The sequence below is a fragment of the Equus przewalskii genome, chromosome 1 (assembly GCF_037783145.1).
Source record: "Equus przewalskii isolate Varuska chromosome 1, EquPr2, whole genome shotgun sequence".
Lineage (NCBI taxonomy): Eukaryota > Metazoa > Chordata > Mammalia > Perissodactyla > Equidae > Equus > Equus przewalskii.
The window spans coordinates 40242258-40257019 of record NC_091831.1 but is presented as its reverse complement, the minus strand read 5'-3'; the positions used below and the strand labels follow the sequence as shown (position 1 = coordinate 40257019).

General features: G+C 35.5%; 1 protein-coding gene across 5 annotated transcripts in view; it reads right to left on the bottom strand.

Annotated features, from left to right (window-relative positions):
- Positions 1–14762, bottom strand: part of RNLS (renalase, FAD dependent amine oxidase) — a 248457-nt gene that overhangs the window by 52776 nt on the left and 180919 nt on the right. For all 5 annotated transcript variants that reach the window (XR_011537617.1, XR_011537618.1, XM_008529946.2 and 2 more), the window contains exon 5: positions 1090–1263. Coding sequence is in view for 3 of the 5 variants with exons in the window: in XM_008529946.2 (XP_008528168.1) it covers positions 1090–1263 (174 nt within the window). In the remaining 2 variants the exon portion in view is untranslated. The remainder of the gene's footprint in view (positions 1–1089; positions 1264–14762) is intronic.

The following is a 14762-nucleotide window of genomic DNA, read 5'->3' as shown; positions in this document are numbered from 1 at the left end:
CAATTTTCCTTTTCTAAGAACAAAGCAGTTGGAGAGTTAAAAATGGTTAGTCCATTGCTGTTACAGAGGGCATTTCATGAACTGCTGATTGTACATATATGTGGTATCATGTTAACATAAACAGTCCAGCCCTTAGGGAGTTTTAAGTTATAAAAGAAACATTTTTCTAAGATCATGTACTCTGATATAAAAACCATACTCCAGCCTAGTTCTATCATTATAAAGTTCTGGCAAGCCAAGAGACATTAGTTCGTGATTTTATCAGCAAGACTTCTAACTAATGGCTTGATGAAGCCATCACTGCACCATAAAACACCGTAACAAATTGCAATGACGATTCCTTTCAAGAATTTAGTCGTCTTAGATTATTACAGTTTATTCCATGAAAAGCAGTATCTCAGGGATCACCACAATCCTACAAAACAGAATACACTTTTACCTTTATGACTGAAATGAATCAATTCTATTTATTCTTGCAATTCAAATCTAATTTTATAACTATCTTCAACAAAAAAGGTGGAGTGTAGATTTTATCCCATTGTAGTAAAGCTTTTATGACATGTTTTACCTATCATTTTAGTTACATTGTATACAAAGCAACTTTATGTAGTATTCCAGATGAAAATTAAATAAATAAAATTATATTGAAGTGAATGACTTTCACAACATAGTAAAATCCACTTTTTATTTTCTAGCCTGGGAAGTGGAAAGAGCAGCACTTATCAAATTTTAAAAATAAAAAAACCAAACAAAATACAAACCAAGAAACAAATGATGAGAGATGTATTTGCATATAGATGGATCCATATTAAAGCAACAGAACCTGGGCCATTTTGAAATCTTAAACCTTCTGACACTATTTTCATAAATTCAGTAATACAAACCATGTGGTGAATGATTTTCTGAAAAACTTTGCTGGTTTCACTGTGTATTTTATTATTGGCCAAATGTGACATTAAATTTTATCCCCCGTGGCTTGGAGTTAAATGCTTGCTCTGTTCAGAACGGCAACACTCAATTAAACAGCGTTTTTCATGATCTACACCCACCATTGTTACTGTATTTAAGGGAAATAATGGGGGTACTGACCTATATTGCGTTTCTTATTATCAATGGAGATGAAGCGTATGCAGGGATTACTGTTGATGTACTGCCCAGCCCAAGGGACATCAATCTTCGTGCCAGCTTCATAAAAGAGTCCCAGAGCGTAGCGAGAGGAGTAGCTCACAGACTCCAGTTGCTGCCTTTGGCGTTCACTAATTACTGTGGAAGAAAAAGTACAGGCCATCAAACTTGAAAATATCATCTTTCCTTTTAGTACATCAAATACAAAACTCCTTTAGACTAGTTCCAACTGTTTCCACCAACTCCATCTCACTTAGGATGAATTTTGAAAGGTAATGTAAAATAGCATCAGCTCTGATTTCTTTTCAGAATGATTATTGATGTTGGCATAATTGTTGTTATCAAGCTGGAGATCCAAACTCTTTAGGCTGGCATTCAAGGCTCTCAAAAATCTGGTGCCAACTTGTTTTTCTAGCTTTGTAGCCTAGTTATTATCCTAGGACTGTCTGGCAACATTATAGATCCCATAGAATCAGCACTTACTATGAGTCAGGGTCTTTGCCAAATACTTGCTACCAGTATTTCACCCTAGCCTAACAACTGCCATATAAGGTAGAGTATTATTCCCACGTTACAGGTGAGGAGACGAATGTTCCATCCCTTATGGACCTCTTAAATTCTTTCGTGTCATAGAGTGATTTATTTGCCTATCATTTTTCTGCTAAAGGATTAAAATAGTTCCTTAACCATAGGGACCACACTTTTGTTATCTTTCTTATAGGTCTCTATGCTACTCGTTACAGACACGCCAAGAATGAAAGTATAAACAGATAGAAAGGCAAATACAGACACACAAAGTTAGTTAAACTGCAGGAAGTAAATAATCAATCAACAAATGGAAAAAGATTGGGAGAGGAAATAGGCAGATTTGGGTTCAAATCCTGACTCTGCCACTTACTGGGTACGTGACATTGGTCAAGCTATTTAATTATTCTAATTATAGTCCTCTTATCTATAAGTGGCAATAATAGTACACAGTGCATTAGTCTGTTGTGAAGATTACATGAAATAATGCATAGCACAGTGCTTGGCATATGATAAGTGTTCACTAAATAGTCACTTTTTCTATTATAGAGAGGAAAATACTTAAGAAAATGGGACAATGTTCCATCCCAGAATGGAGCAGGAAGAGATTTCCCCCACTTTTCAATCTCCATCTCCAATCTTCCTACCCTTAAAGCTCACAGGGAGCTGCTAGTTCATATATGGATAGCATGAATAATTTGAGTTTCAGAGAAGCCCATAGTTCTCTTCCGAAGGCTTACACAGGCTGGTTCAGAAATGGAACATATGAAAAATTCTCATTTAATTACTGAAAAATATCCTAATCTAAAACAGCAGGGATATGCAGACCTCAAGGATGGAAGGTAACTTTAGCTAAACATTAGCGAAGTGGCTTAGGGAGGTAGAGAGAAGGCAAGAAGGGTATTCAATGAATTATTTAAACACAGTAATAATACTATACATTATCATAGCATATTCCTGGCTAAAAAACATTTTCAGAACTAAGACCTCATCTGATCTTACAATAGCCCTGCAAGATAGGTGTTTTTTACTACCCTCATTTTACGTCCCTAAGAAGCTGAGTTTCAGAGAGGTTCAGTAACTTGCCCTAGGTTAAACAGTTGCCAAGTCAGGCAGTCAAGATAAAGCCAGAATTCCCATAGTGGAGTCATTCACATATCCTTATCCACATATCCACATATCCATACTTTCCCCTCCTAATCTGTAAGTCTGAACTTCAAAATGAACATTGCTTTCTCCTCTGACGTTAACAGTTATTTTGCACTCAGAAGTAAAAGGTATCATTCCCTTTAACTGTCATTTTCTGCCTAATTAAAAGATTTAACTACTTGATGAATGAATTATCTTCTGACACTGGCCTCGGTTACACTCGTTAACACTTTTCGGCTTCATTTTATTATTTAATCTGCTTTTAAAGTTATGGCCGGATGTTATGCTTACTGCTTTCTGAGAGAGAGGAGTTGAAAGAGGCTAATACCAGTAGTTGAGCTCATGTTGTGTATTTTGGGTCTTATCACTATGTTTCCCATTTTTTCAGTTAAAAAAACCCCAACAAAACTGTGTAGTCTATTTAGTAACTGATAGGGCCCAAAACTCTCTTCTTTTTCTTTAACCAAAACTGAAGGGTCAACTAGGTTGACAACCAAACTGGACCTTTCTCTGCCCTCCGACACACACATTTGCACGTTTAGCTAGTTTTTAGACAAGCTGCCAAGTTGCAAATCTCACTGGGCAGTGCTTTGAAGAGGTAATTGATATCTGTATAAAAAGAGAAATTAACTTTAAACACTCTTGCCTGCTGTAGGAGATCCACAATTCATCCCGAGAACAGGGAGGTGAGACTTCTGACCTAAACAATCTCAATTTCTAGACATATTCAATGACTAAAAAATTCATCTTCAGGACCTGAAAAGTTTTGTTCTTTTGATTGCTGCAGACCCTAACAAAATGGTCTTATTTTGTTTGAAAAATTTTCTTATGCAAAATGCTGATGGGGGCAGTCCTAGGTCCAAAATATATATATTTTTGGCAAGAAAAATGATAGGTTCTTTACTATAACATGTATTCAAAAGGGTGATATATCCACAAAACAAGGCTCATATAAAAATATGTATGATGGATATAATGAATCTTTACCTGGATGTCATCCTCATTCAATTCTGAACCACTAGGATTATATAATCTCTGTAATTATACACACTCCATATACATGAAGAACTGTATACAGCTCTTCCTCGATTTACAGTGGAGTTACATCCCAATAAACCCGTCCTAAGTTGAAAATATCGTAAGTCGAAAATGCATTTAACACACCTAACTTACCAAACATCATAGCTTAGCCTAGCCTACCTTAAATGTGCTCAGAACACTTACATTAGCCTGCAGTTGGGCAAAATCATCTAACACAAAGCCTATTTTATACTAAAGTGTTGAATATCTCATGTAATTTATTGAATACTATGCTGAAAATATCACATTGAATGGTTGTATGGGTACAGAATGATTGTAAGTGTATCGGTTGTTTACCCTCATGGTCGCATGGCTGACTGGGAGCTGTGGCTCGCTGCCGCTGCCCAGCATCACAATGTCGTAATGCATATGGCTAGCCTGGGTGAAGATCAAAATTCAAAATTCAAAGCCTGGTTTTTACTGAACACATATTGCTTTCACACCATTGTAAAGTTGAAAAATTTTAAGTCAAATTATCCTTAAGTTGAGGACTGTCTGCATATAATATAGAATATATTTTACGACTATGATGTGAGTACAGCGGGTATAAATTGTATCGAACAGGGTAGTTTGCATTCATACTTTCTTCAACCAGTAGAACTGTTCTTATTCCATTCTCCTCGTGCCTGTGCCTGCTTGTTTATGTACCTGTGCACACGTGAGCAGGGGGGAAGGTGAAGGAGAGAGGGAGAAAGAGGGAGGGGGATGGGGAAAGAGAAACAGAAGACCTGGGCTATGCTCTTGAATAACATCAGGTAAGTAATTTCATTTTTTTGTTTCCTAATGTAATTTCATTCTTTTAGTTTCCTAACCTATAAAAGAAGGCTAAACAGACATATGCTTCTTATTTTCTATGTTTTTTGGTGATGATCTCATTCACTCATTCACTGCCTACTTAATGCCAGGTAGTATTCTAGATGTTAGGGATATAAAGCAGAATGATAACGTCTCTGCTCTCATTTAGCTTACACACTAGTGGTGGAGAGATCAATTATAAATAAATAACCAAGTAAATGGTATGTCAGTGGGTGATAAGAACCATAAAGAAAAATATAGCAGGGTGCAGGGCTGAAAGTGACAGGTGTGGGTAGTGAGGCTATTTTATATAGGCTGTCAGGGGTCTATGTCTCCTCTGAGGATTTTATTCTGATTAACATGCAAAGTTACTACAGGTTATGAGCCAAGGACAGATATGACCTGGCTTCTGTCATAAAAATTATCATTCTGGCTAGAGGTGAAGACTCTGGGGATGTAAGCAGGAATTGGGGTAAACAACTATTGCAATAGACCTGGATTGGAAATAAGAGTAGAGGAGGTTAGGAGTGACTACATCTTGGATGGAATGTGTGTGTGAGTGTGTGTGTGTGTGTATGTGTGTGTGTATATATATGTGTGTGTGTGTATAAATAAATACATTTACATTATATATTTATATGTGTGTGCACGCAGATTATATATGTGAGTCACATACACACACATCCATATATAAAAATTTATACATAATGTAAATTTTAATTTAACACATATACAGAAAAGTACGCCTTGATGAATTTTCATAAAGTGAGCACAGCAGTATAATCAGCAGCCAGAATAAGAAACAAAACATTACCAGAACCCCAGAAGCTCTGTTCTCTCCACTCTCTTTTCAGGCACTCCCTGCCAAGGGTAATCAGTAATTCTCACACCACAGATTAGTTTAGCTGTTTTTGAACTTCACATAAATAGAACAATGCAGTATGTACTCTTTGTGTCTGGATTCTTTCACTCAAATTATGCTTATGATATTTATAAATGTTGTTACATGCAGTTGTAGCTAATTAATTCTCATTGCCAGATAGTATTGCTTATATGTATATATGACACTATTTATCCATTCTACTGTTGATGGACATTTGGATTGTTTGTAGTTTTTGGTGATTACAAGTGCAATGTGAAGAACATGTGTATGTGTTTCTCTTGGGTATATACCTAGTACTGGAATTCCCGGATCATGAGGTTTCCTCATATTCAGCTTTAGTAAATATTACCAAATGGTTTTCTAAAGTTATTGTACCAATTTGTACTCCAACCAGGGGTGTAGGAGAGTTTGGTCGTGCCACATCTTTGTAATTTAATTTGGGGTGCAACGATATCACATTGTGGTTTTAATTTGCATGCCATGATGATTAATATTTGGAAATCTTTCCATGTTTATTTGATATCCTTTTGTGATTGCCTCTCAAATCTTTGCTCCTTTTTCCTTTGGGTTCTCTGCAGTTTTCTTATTGCCATGTAGAAGTTCTTCATATATTCAGAGCATGTCTTCTATAGGAATTCTAAAAACTTTCTTCTCAGTGGCCTGCCTTTTTACTCTCTCAATCATGTGACTTGATGATCAGAGTTTTAATTTGATTAATTTAATACAATGTACCATTTTTTGCACTTATAGTTAGCTGTTTGTGTCCTGTTTAAGAACTCTTTGCCTACACCAAGGGCTTGAAGATATTTTCTTATTTAGTTATTTTTTCTGAAAGCTTTGTTGATTTACCTTTCATAGGGTTTTGAATATAATTTGAAGATAAAGCAGCCAGGATTCCTGTTGTCTTGGAAAGGTGATGTGAGAGAAAGAGCTCAAATGAGGAAGAGATGGGATACCACGTCTCCTCACCCACTGTAGTTAAATAAACAACAGCTTTATTGTTCTCTAATTTTTAAAGTTACGATACAAAAATAAGACACTAAATTGTAAGGAACTTGAGTCAAGGACTATGCCTCATGAACTTTGCGTGTCCAGGTCCCAGAACAATGACTGCTGCAACATGGGCATTCAATAAATATTAATAAATAATCCTCATTTTAGAATATTTGGAAAGTACACAAATGCATAGAGAGGCAAAAGGGAAAATAATCACAGGATTCTCATTATCCAGAGAAACAACTATTAATATTCTGACACTTTTCCTTTAGTATTTTTCTGAATTTCTTCCTTAAGCACAGCTGTGATCATTTTATACATACAACTTGACATACTGTGTGTTTGATTACCATATGACAAAAACTTCATTGTAAATGTAATTTTTAATGCCCCCACAAAATTTGATGGAATGGATATTGTGTAATTTGCTTAACCATTCCATTAATGTTGGACATTTGTTTCCTTTTTTGTCTACTATAATTAAAGCTGTTATGAACATCATTGTGCATAGATCTTTATCTATGTTTCTAATTATTTCCTTAAGATAGAATATTGTATGTGGAATTACTGTTAAATTGATTTTCAGTAAGACTGCACCAATTTACACTTCCACTAATAGTGTATGAAAGATTCATTTCACTGTATCCTTGCCCATATTAAGTATTACCTTTTCTCCTTGATAATTCAAAAGGAAAACTAGATCTCATTTCAGTTTTAATATATATCTCTTTAACTACTGATGAGACTAAACATTCTTCATCTATCTACTAGCCCATATGTATTTTCTCTTTTGGAAATAATCTGTTCATGTTGTTTTGCTAATTGCTGTATTAGATTACTTATGTTACACAATTTTTCCTATGTGCTGTTTAATCTTTATTATGGTATATGATATTACACTATTTATGTAGATAGTCTATCAGTTGGTTTCTTTTCTTCCTTTCTTTCTCTCTTTCTTTCCTTCTCTCTCTCCCTTTCTTTCTTTCCTATTTAAATACTTAGAAATCAAAACTTAATTTCTGCTGGTTCTTCTTGTGTCCCCACATCCACCCCCTGCCATTCTCTGTTTTGCTCTGTGTTCATGGTGGCTGCCCCCTCTATAGGCTGAATTCCTGTGAGCTCTGGTTTCTGGAAGGTTTTGGCCAATGGGAGGCATAGGCAAGATAGTGCAGGGTGGAAGGAAACAGATGCTAGAATATTGATTCCTTCTGCTCCTTCCTGCTTTGACAGCCAGGTGCTGACAATGCCGAGCTTCTCTGCAATTAAAGTTCCATTCAGGCAGCTATTCTTCCATAGTTCCAACTCTCCTGGGGGCAACAGGCACCTTGTTTTCTTCCCTTACCCATTTTGGCCTAGGAGTCATAATGGCTTCCTGTGCCACAATATCCTTTGCTGGTTGCCTTAACCCTGCCCACCATTCTATAAATGCCTTTTCCTTAAATTCTTTCAGATTGGAAGAATTAACATAGTTAAATTGTCCATACTTCCTAAAGCAACCTACAGATTCAGTGCAATCCCTATCAAAGTCCCAACAACATTTTTCACAGAAACAGAACAAAGAATCCTAAAATTTAGGTGGAACAGCAAAAGACCTCAAATAGCCAAAGGAATCGTTAGAAAAAGGAACAAAGCTAGAAGTATCACACTCCCTGATTTCAAAATATACTACAAAGCTATAGTAATCAAAACAGCATGGTACTGGCACAAAAGCAGACACACAGATCAATGGAACAGAATTGAGAGCCCAGAAATAAAACTACTCATCTATGGACAGCTAATTTTCAACAAGGGAGCCAAGAAAATCCAATGGAGCAAGGAAAGTTTCTTGAATAAATAGTGTTGGGCAAACAGGACAGCCACATGTAAAAGAATGAAAGTAGACCATTATCTTACACCATACACAAAAATGAACTCAAAATGGAGTAAAAACTTGAAGATAAAACCCGAAACCATAAAATTTCTAGAAGAAAACATAGAGAATATGCTCTTTGACATTGATCTTAACAGTATCTTTTTGAATACTATGTCTCACCAGGCAAGGGAAACAAAAGGAAAAATAAACAAATTGGACTATATCACACTAGAAAGCTTCTGCAGAGCAAAGGAAACCATCAACAAAATAAAAAGACAACCTAACAATTGGAAGAAGATATTTGCAAATCATATATCTGATCAGGGGTTAATATCCAAAAATATATACAGAGCTCATACAACTTAACAAAAAAAACAAATAACCTAATTAAAAAATGGGCACAGGATCTGAACATTTTTTGAAAGAAGATATACAGATAGCCAACTGGCATATAAAATGATGTTCAATATCACTAATTATTAGGGAAATGCAAATCAAAACTACAATGAGATATCACTCATGCCCATCAGAATGGCTATAATTAACAAGAGAAGAAATAACAAGTGTTGGGGAGGATGTGGAGAAAAGGGAACCTTCATATACTGCTGGTGGGAATGTAGACTGGTACAACCACTATGGAAAACTGTATGGAGATGCCTCGAAAAATTACAAATAGAACTACCATATGATCCAGTTATTCCACGTCTGGGTATTTATTCAAAAAACACAAAAACACAAATTAGAAAAGATATTTGTACCTCTATGTTTATTGTAGCATTAGCTACAATAATGAAGACTTGGAAACAACCTAAGTGCCCATCAATAGATGAACGGATAAAGAATATGTGGCATATATACACAATGGAATACTACTTAGCCATAAAAAAGACGAAATCTTGCCATTTGCAACATGGATGCAGCTTGAGGGTACTATGCTAAGCAAAATAAGTCAGATGGACAAAGTCAAATACTGTATGATTTCACTCATAAGTAGACGATAAAAACTACTACCACAATAAACACACACATAGACATAGAGATTAGATTGGTGGTGACCAGAAGGGAAGTGGGGAGAGAGGAGGATGAAAGGAGTGACAGAGCACATGTATATGGTGATGGATGGTAATTAGTCTTTGGGTGTTGAACATTATGTAGTCTATACAGAAATCAAAATATAATGATGTACACCTGAAATTTATATAATGTTATAAACCAATGTTGCCTCAACAAAAAAAAATTCTCTCAGTTAAAACCCTTTCGAATATAATCTATTTCTTGCTGGGACCCTGACTGAAACAGTATTTAACTATATTTTTTCCTAGCTTCCAGGAAAGCACTCTGAAGCTGAGCATAATAGATACTACTCTTATGGAATAGCAGAGCTCAACCTCTTAAAACTAAATGCTTGGGGCCAGGAGTATTCTGAGTGAGAATATTTTGTGGTTTATGAAGGTCTGTGTTTTCATAGGTAAACAAAATATAGAATGGTCCCCAACTTACGATGGTTCGATTTATGATTTTTTGACTTTACAAGATGGTGTGAAAGTGATGCCCGTTCAGTAGAAACCATAGTTCAAATTTTGATTTTTGATCTTTTCCCGGGCTAGTGATATACAGTATGATACTCTCTGGTGATGCTGGGCAGTGGCAGGGAGCCACAGCTCCCAGTCAGTCACATGATCGTGAGGGTGAACAACCAATACTCTTACAACCATTCTGTAACCATATGACCATTCTGTTTGTCACTTTCAGTAGAGCCTTCAATAAACTACATGAGATATTCAACACTTTAGTATAAAATAGGCTTCGTGCTAGGTGATTTTGCCTGATTGTAGGTTAATGTAAGTCTTCTAAGCACACTTGTAGGCTAGGCTAAGCTATGATGTTTGGTAAGTTAGGCGTATTAAATCCATTTTCGACTTAATATTTTCAATTTATGAAAGCTTTATTGGGACATAACCCCATTGTAAGTTGAGGAAGAGCTGTACTGCTTTCAACTGTATTTCTCTTAATCTAATTCTGACTTTTTTTGACATAACAAAAAAATTTCTATGTTAATAGTAAAACAAACACCTTTTAGTACTAATTTGGTATTCATTATCAATATTGTAGACAATGGTAAATGCGCCTCACATTGACAATTGGTGCTCAAAGCCTTAACCTCCTTCTAGAAATTTTGTTGTTTATAGCCAATTATAGAAGATTGCTAATTTCTAGATTTGCCACTATATATAAAGAATTTAAGCTCAGGGACAGTTAAGTTAGAAAGTCAATATGTATTATAACTATTTAATCTCTGCATCGGGGAGAATGGCTACTCTTAATTTACTTATTATTGCTTTTTATCTTTTATGTTGAATTCCAGGAATGTCAAGAAATTTTATGCAACAATTCAACTCCTAACATTAGACCATCTAGTTCTGTGTGTGCATGAAGCCAGTAGTATTTTAGCCAGAATAGCTGGTTCTTCTTTACTCAAAGTGGCTGTAGAAATAGTGCTGAAAGACCCATTTTCCATATATAGTTCTCCTAGCAGGCCAGTATACAGTTTGAACTTTTACCATTCATAAGTCATTCCTTTTGTGCAAAAGAATCAAGAATCAGTCCTGTTTCACTTCACCTGGAATAAATGGAACATTCACTTGGACTTTACAGGTACAGAAGTCATTAAGCCTGGAAGTGCAGTTTCAAAAATAGTTTTGGCAAGCAGTAAATCTGGAGTTTATTGGTGACAGACTTCAGCAGTTATATCTATGTGGGATTTCCCTGGGGAAACACTTCTTTCATCCTGAGAGGCAGCTCTGCCGTCAGAAAAATTTGGGTTTGAATTCTGGTTCTGACAGCTATCTGTGGGACCTTGGTCAAGTTGATTAATCACTCTAGGCATGTGTTTTCCTGTAAAATGAGAATAATAGTGGCAGCCTTAAAGAATTGTTAAGAAAATTAAATGAGATAATAGTAAGTGCTTAGCACTGTGCCCAGCACATAATAAGTGTGTTATAAAAACCCAACACCATAGTCCTCGACTTTAAAAGCCTTTAGATGTGTCTATGTGTACATCATACTCTAGAAAAAGTTTTTAAAATGCCTTTCGAGGCAACGTGCTGCCATTCAAGAATATCAGGATATTACTAAATCAAAGACACCTCTTTGGCTGGTAAAGTATACTGGATACCTCCACTTTTCAGAGCAGAGGGTAAAAAAACAAAATTTTTCTTTGAAAGGTAAGCAGTATTAAAGATACCAAAAGCATTTCAGATAACAATTTCTGAAAAATTAACATAAATTGTACAGTTCTTCAGCTATCTAATTTAGAATGCTGAATGTTCAAAGATTTGTCTTTTGAAAGGAATAAAAACCCATATTTTGGGTCGTCATTATCTAATATGCCAGCATTACATTTTCTTAATCCTAATCCTATCCCAGGATTGTATAAAAATAAAAAGTGCCAGAGAAATAAGTTTCTCTGTATTGTCTTTTGGACGCTTGATAAAAATATTTTGATAAAATTTTAGGATTAAGCTGGTTTTACACTCATGTGTTCAGGGAGAAGCCTAACCATTGCCTGAATACAAACTTTAACAGGTCCATTCCATCTACGTGCTGTGCATAGCTGCTGTTTAGAAGTCAATAGGACGTATTAAAAAGTATAGGCATGTTAGGGCAATTAAGTTCATATCTAGTAAGAGAAGTTTATCCTAATGTTTCCCAAACTTTGTGGGACCCTAACAATCAATACATTAAGTGGAAGAAAATGCATTAAAAAGGAGGAAAAGGGGCTGGCATAGTGGTGTAGTGGTTAAGTTCATATACTCTGCTTTGGCGGCCTGGGATTCGCGGGTTTGGGTCTCGGGTGCGGACCTATGCACTGCTCATCAAGCCATGCTGTGGCAGCATCCGACGTACAAAATAGAAGAAGATTTGCACAGATGTTAGTTCAGTGACAATTTTCTTCAAGCAAAAAGAGGAAGACTGGCAACAGATGTTAGCTCAGGGCCGATCTTCCTCACCAAAAAAAAGAAAAAGAAGAAGAAAAGAACATAAAGACATCTAAAGTTTCTTAAAATATAATACTACTTAATTAATTATGACTTTATCTTATTTTGTTTCCAGTAAGGATAAAAATAAACAAGGTGTTATTTTAGGAGCTGGTTCTCAGGCTTCTATGATTAAACAAGCATTCTTGCCATAACGGGGGCAGATTTCACGCTAAAATGTGTTTGCAGTAACTGTGAAGGCCCAAACTGTTAGTGCTGTTACCACTATTTGTGATGAATCAGGTCCCCTCCCTTCTCCCAGCAATCCAGGAGAGATTTCTAATCCCTGCTGTCTCCCCATCTCCGTAATCATAAAGAACAATCTGTCAAGGAAAAAAGACAATGTTTCCTCCCTGGTATCTGCTTCACAGCCTTTTTGCTATTCTTTCCAGTGGCCTTTGAAAAAGAGACTTTACCTATTTTAGATGTGGCGGTAGCTGGCTTTCATAATGTGACCAATCACATTAAGTCTCTGCTGCTTTACAAAGTCACCACCCACTCTTCTCTTTATCTGCATGGAGGTCTTGTGAAACTAAAATGATAGTTAATTGTTTCTATAGCAACTAGTTCTAACCATGGGATTAGAAAAATAAACATTTTTTAAAGTAGGAGCTATTTTCCGAAAGCATGTGGGATTATTTAACTCAAGCATTATTTACTGTAGGTCCACTACGCATCCTGTACTATGTCAGTCGCTAAGTCAACATTAGCAGAATCTAGGACAGATCTGAGACTGAGAAAGAAAATAATTTTACCCTGGTTATTATCAATTTTATCCTTGAAGACCTTCTTTTTAGATTTCAGAATAGAAATATAGTTGGCTTTCCTGTTCTCTGCAGAACATATACAGTAAGTCTGGAGACCACAATAATAAGGTTGAAAAATGCTAGCTTTATTTCCATGCATTCTAAACTTTTAGACTATTACGCCATCATTCTTTTTGGAGGGAAAGTGCTGAGTTTCAGATGAGAAAGAATATGAAAATAAAGCCTTGTGTGCTATTATACAAAATGTCACAGAATATCATACATAGTTTACAGCCACTCTTCCCAGTGGCTTAATTACTTAATGGCCATGCCATTCATGAGGAATACAGTCATTCTAAAATTCATAATAATAAAAACTTTATTACATGTCACCTCATATTTTTATACAGATGCATTTTTTTTATGGCTAGAGTTACTTTAAACTGAGGCAATGACTCAGACAATTGAGATACTAATTCAAAACTTTTATATTTTAGAAATCATAAAGCAATGTTTGCAAGGACTTGGAATCTGTAGTATTGAGGCAAAATGTCAGAATCTGGTGGTGTAAGCTCTAAGACACTCAGAAATATGTTCATCTTGTACTTTGTAAATCCGCTAGCTTCTCGTCTGTTTATGTAATAACAACTCCCCACAATGCTTGGCTAATGCCAAAGCAAATAAACTGGACTTGGGGAAAAAACTAGGTGGCCCTAGACTTCATTTAGTGGAAACCTACAGCATCTTACTTATTTTAAAATCATTATACACCCATAACTAACAAAAATCTCATTTGGATAAAAAGCACAATTTTTTCGATCTTCATGTCAGCTTACCTTTTCTTTGCAATGCTTTTAAAGTTTCTTTCATTAATAGACTGGTTTGTACATTAGTAAAATATTGTTCGTTTTTCTTTGTTATCTTTATTTTGTTTCCATTTTACTCATGCTATTGAACTGTAAATTTTTACTGCCAGGTTTCAATCATTTCCCTCTATGTCTCATCTGACCTTTACATCACTGCAAATCTTTAACCTGAAAGATTTGATGACAGAAATTATGCTTAATTGAACACTTGCATTTCCAAGTGCCAGCAAAAATCTTTCTGTTATTGTGCTGTATAAATAAGCACATATCAATATATTGTGATATACATATTTCATCTCGCTTCACTCCATTCACTGAGGAACTTCAGTTTCCTCATCTGTGAAGTAGTGGTATGACCTAGCTTAAGGGTTGTTATAAAGACTAGAAATTTTATATGCTAAACATTATTAAAAAATTATATATGTATATAAAATATCTGATACAATCTAGGGGCAAATAAAAATAATAATAACAATTATTGTTGTTGCTGCTTCAGGGAAAGGGATGAACAAGATAGGCTTAACTAGTATACAAAGGCACAATTGTTAAGAGGAGATTCAGAAGTGGGGGCAAGGAAAGAAGAAAATGAAGAATTTTTCCCAGTTCATCTCTTTTATAGCCAATTTTATAGCCTGAAGGTATTTGCTTCTGATCTATAACTTAACTTCAGCTAAATACCATTTTATCACAAAGTTTACTCTATTAAAA